Here is a 3,278-nt window from a genome sequence, read left to right as displayed (position 1 = left end):
GAATTTTCCACAGTTTATTGTGATCCACATAGTCAAAGGCTTTGGCATAGTCAATAAAGCAGAAATAGATGTTTTTCTGGAACTCTCTTGCTTTTTTGATGATCCAGTGTATGTTGGCAATTTGATCTTTGGTTCCTCTGCCTTTTCTAAAACCTGCTTGAACATCTGGAAGTTCACGGTTCACGTACTGCTGAAGCCTGGCTTGGAGAATTTTAAGCATTACTTTACTAGCGTGTGAGATGGGTGCAATTGTGCGGTAGTTTGTGCACTACTTTCTGTATCTGATGTTTAATGCAGTTGTTTCTGCATCTGGATATCTGTTACTTGACAAATACTTGTTTTTAAAAAGGTATGTGGGGACTTTCCCTGGTGGTCCAGTGGTTAAGAATCCACCTTCCAGGATGTGGGGAAGGGATATATAGGGAGTTTGGGATGGACATGTACACACTGCTATATTTAAAATGCGTAACCAACAAGGACTTACTGTATAGCACATGGAACTCTACTCAATGCTTTGTGGCAGTCTGGATGGGAGGGGAGTTTGCCGGAGAATGGATACACGTATATATGTATGGTTGAAAGATACCCTTCACTGTTCACCTGAAACTATCACAACACTGTTAATTGGCTATATCCCAATATAAAATAAAAAGTTTAAAAAATTAACAATTATACCCAGATTAAAAAAAAAAAAGAATCTGTTTTCCATTGCCAGGGGCTCTGCTTAGATACATGGTCAGGGAACTAAGATCCCACATGCCCCAGGGCAACTAGGCCAACACACAATTAGAGAGCCCATGTACTGCAACTAAGACCCAATTCAGCCGAATAAATAAATATTCTTTTTTAACTTAAAGCGATGCGTGAAGAATATATCCAAAGATTATTAATTAAGAGAACTCTGAGGTTGTTGTGGTCAAAGAGTTAAAGTCCATCATGCCTAGGGAGCTCAAAGTCAGTGCTCTGTAACAACCTAGAGGAGTGCAAGGTGGGAGGGAGGTTCAAGAGGTAGGGGACAGGCATATACCTACAGCTGATTCATGCTGATGTATGGCAGAAGCTGACACAATATTGTAAAGCAATTATCGTCCAATTAATAAATAAATAAATTTTTAAAATGTAAAATAAATACATAAATTTTTAAAAGAAATATAAATAAATAAATATTTTTAAAAGTCCATCATAGAGGTAATCATCTCCCTCTAGTGTACAAATCCCACATTTAGGTTTCTGTATTTTGTTGTGCAAAACACAGGAGACTAAGTGCATGTACACATGTCCTTCAAATCTGTTGTAACACACAGAAGCGTCATGTCTATGTCCACACCATCAGAGCACGCACCACACTGGGCTGAAATAATCTGCCTGCATATCTGTCTCACCTCAGAATCTGGTTGCCTCTGAAAGGCAGAGGCGTCGGGTCTGACTCACGTCTGTATCTTGAGCTCTACCACACGGCTGTACATTCACTTACATGTGCACTGGCGGGACCAGGTAAAGTCACATGAGGAAATGCTCAGAGCTTCTGGCAAGAGCCTTCACCACCTCCAGACTTCCTGGAGGGGCCACTGTGACAAAAAGAAGTCCCCACTGTCTCCGTCTATCCTGATCAGCTATCACATCAAAAATTTCCTTCACTGAAACAGCCAAACCCCCCACAAGCAGTTCCCAACTGTGCAACATGAAACATCAAGAAGGAAAACACAGTGTGTGTTTATCCAGACTTATTTGGCCATGAAACCTTCTTGAAAACTAACATTCTATGGAACACACCTAGAGAAACACTGTTCTAGACACACCCAATTCAAACCCTGTCACACTCAGCTCTGGGCTCCACTCTGAGAATTTAACAGGAGCTGCAGCATTGCATCAAACTGACAAAAGGCATCACAACTTACCTTTCCTGCTCCCACAGGTCCAACCACAGTCAACAGTTCACCCGGTCTGACAGTAAATGAAAGGCCTTTTAGGGTTGGTAATTCTGATTCCTGCAAATTAAAGTTTATAAAAATACACTCATTTCAACAAAGTAACACAAATTACTTCAGAAAGTAGTTGAAAATAATATAATAGTCATTGATATGCTAATATATCTTCCCTGGTGACTTCCCCTGTGGCTCAGCTGGTAAAGAATTTGCCTGCAATGTAGGAGACCTGGGTTTGGAAGATTCCCTGGAGAAGGGAATAGCTACCCACTCCAGTATTCTGGCCTGGAGAATTTCATGGACTGTATAGTCCAGGGGGTCACAAAGAGTCAGACATGACTGAGTAACTTTCACTTTCATGCTAATATAGCCCACAATTTTTATCCTTCCTATTTTAAGATACTGTGTCCTGGAGGCCTTTTCATCCAATCCTATCTCTTTGGGTGTTTGAAGCAGCTATAATTGCCTTTAGGAAGATACCTTATTTCATCAGATTTCCATACAGACACAGATTTAGACACCTACAGAATTTAAGTAGTAGAGATGACAAGGTGCCTGCCTGAAATGCAAACTGCATGATGCACATGAACTTATTAATATAATGTACTTAGAATATTCAGAGGGAGGTTTTTAATTATTTATAAGTTTTCATCATAAGCTTTGGTTTTACCTGTCTATCTCATTAATCTTCACAAGGTGGCAGCATAAGTACCTAGCATGCCTGGTCTTTTAATAAATAATTTGAAATCACTAATCTCTCCATTTTCATTTGATATACAATAAACCTCAGTAATGCTCAGCAAGCAAAAGGGCACTTTATATGAATTCACTCATGCTAAATTAACTCCTATAAGTAATGGTCAGAGTTCTAATTTAACAAGAGCTCTAATGTAACACCAACAACAAAATAATGAAGAATAAAGAAATTAATTATGACATCATGGGTCAGAGTGATAAAGCCTCAATTTTATATGTGATATATGCATTACCTATTCTGGCTAAATAGAAGCAATAAAGTGCTTCTAGTACAAGGAAAACAAAAAACATGGATGTATACAAGACAGTGCATAGTTCAATATGACAGATAAGGAAAAGCACCATCATGCCAATCACAGGTCATATTCCTGAAAGACTTAGGGTGTCTGTACATCTTTACATATCTAAATGTTAAGAGAATTCTCAGTAACTATGTTTAAGAAAGACACACACACACACACACACACACACACATGGTTACATATGATTAAGTAAAAGTCTGGATAATCTTCAAATTGAATTTTTTTTCTAGAAAGAACTGAACTGATTAAAAAATGTTCACATACTAAAAAAATTTGACAATGATTTTTCATCACC

At 38.4% G+C, this 3,278-nt stretch overlaps 1 protein-coding gene across 1 annotated transcript in view; it reads right to left on the bottom strand.

The window, feature by feature from the left end:
• The window catches only part of LOC104982228 (multidrug resistance-associated protein 4-like), an 84,877-nt gene that overhangs the window by 47,251 nt on the left and 34,348 nt on the right, over positions 1-3,278 (bottom strand). Inside the window, exon 9 of the mRNA XM_010831563.1 lies at positions 1,899-1,988. Within this exon, the coding sequence (XP_010829865.1) occupies positions 1,899-1,988 (90 nt within the window). The remainder of the gene's footprint in view (positions 1-1,898; positions 1,989-3,278) is intronic.

This window comes from Bison bison, unplaced genomic scaffold (assembly GCF_000754665.1).
Source record: "Bison bison bison isolate TAMUID 2011002044 unplaced genomic scaffold, Bison_UMD1.0 scf7180017864527, whole genome shotgun sequence".
In the NCBI taxonomy this organism is placed as follows: domain Eukaryota; kingdom Metazoa; phylum Chordata; class Mammalia; order Artiodactyla; family Bovidae; genus Bison; species Bison bison.
The sequence above is the reverse complement of the archived record's forward strand: the minus strand, read 5'-3'. Positions and strand labels throughout refer to the sequence as shown.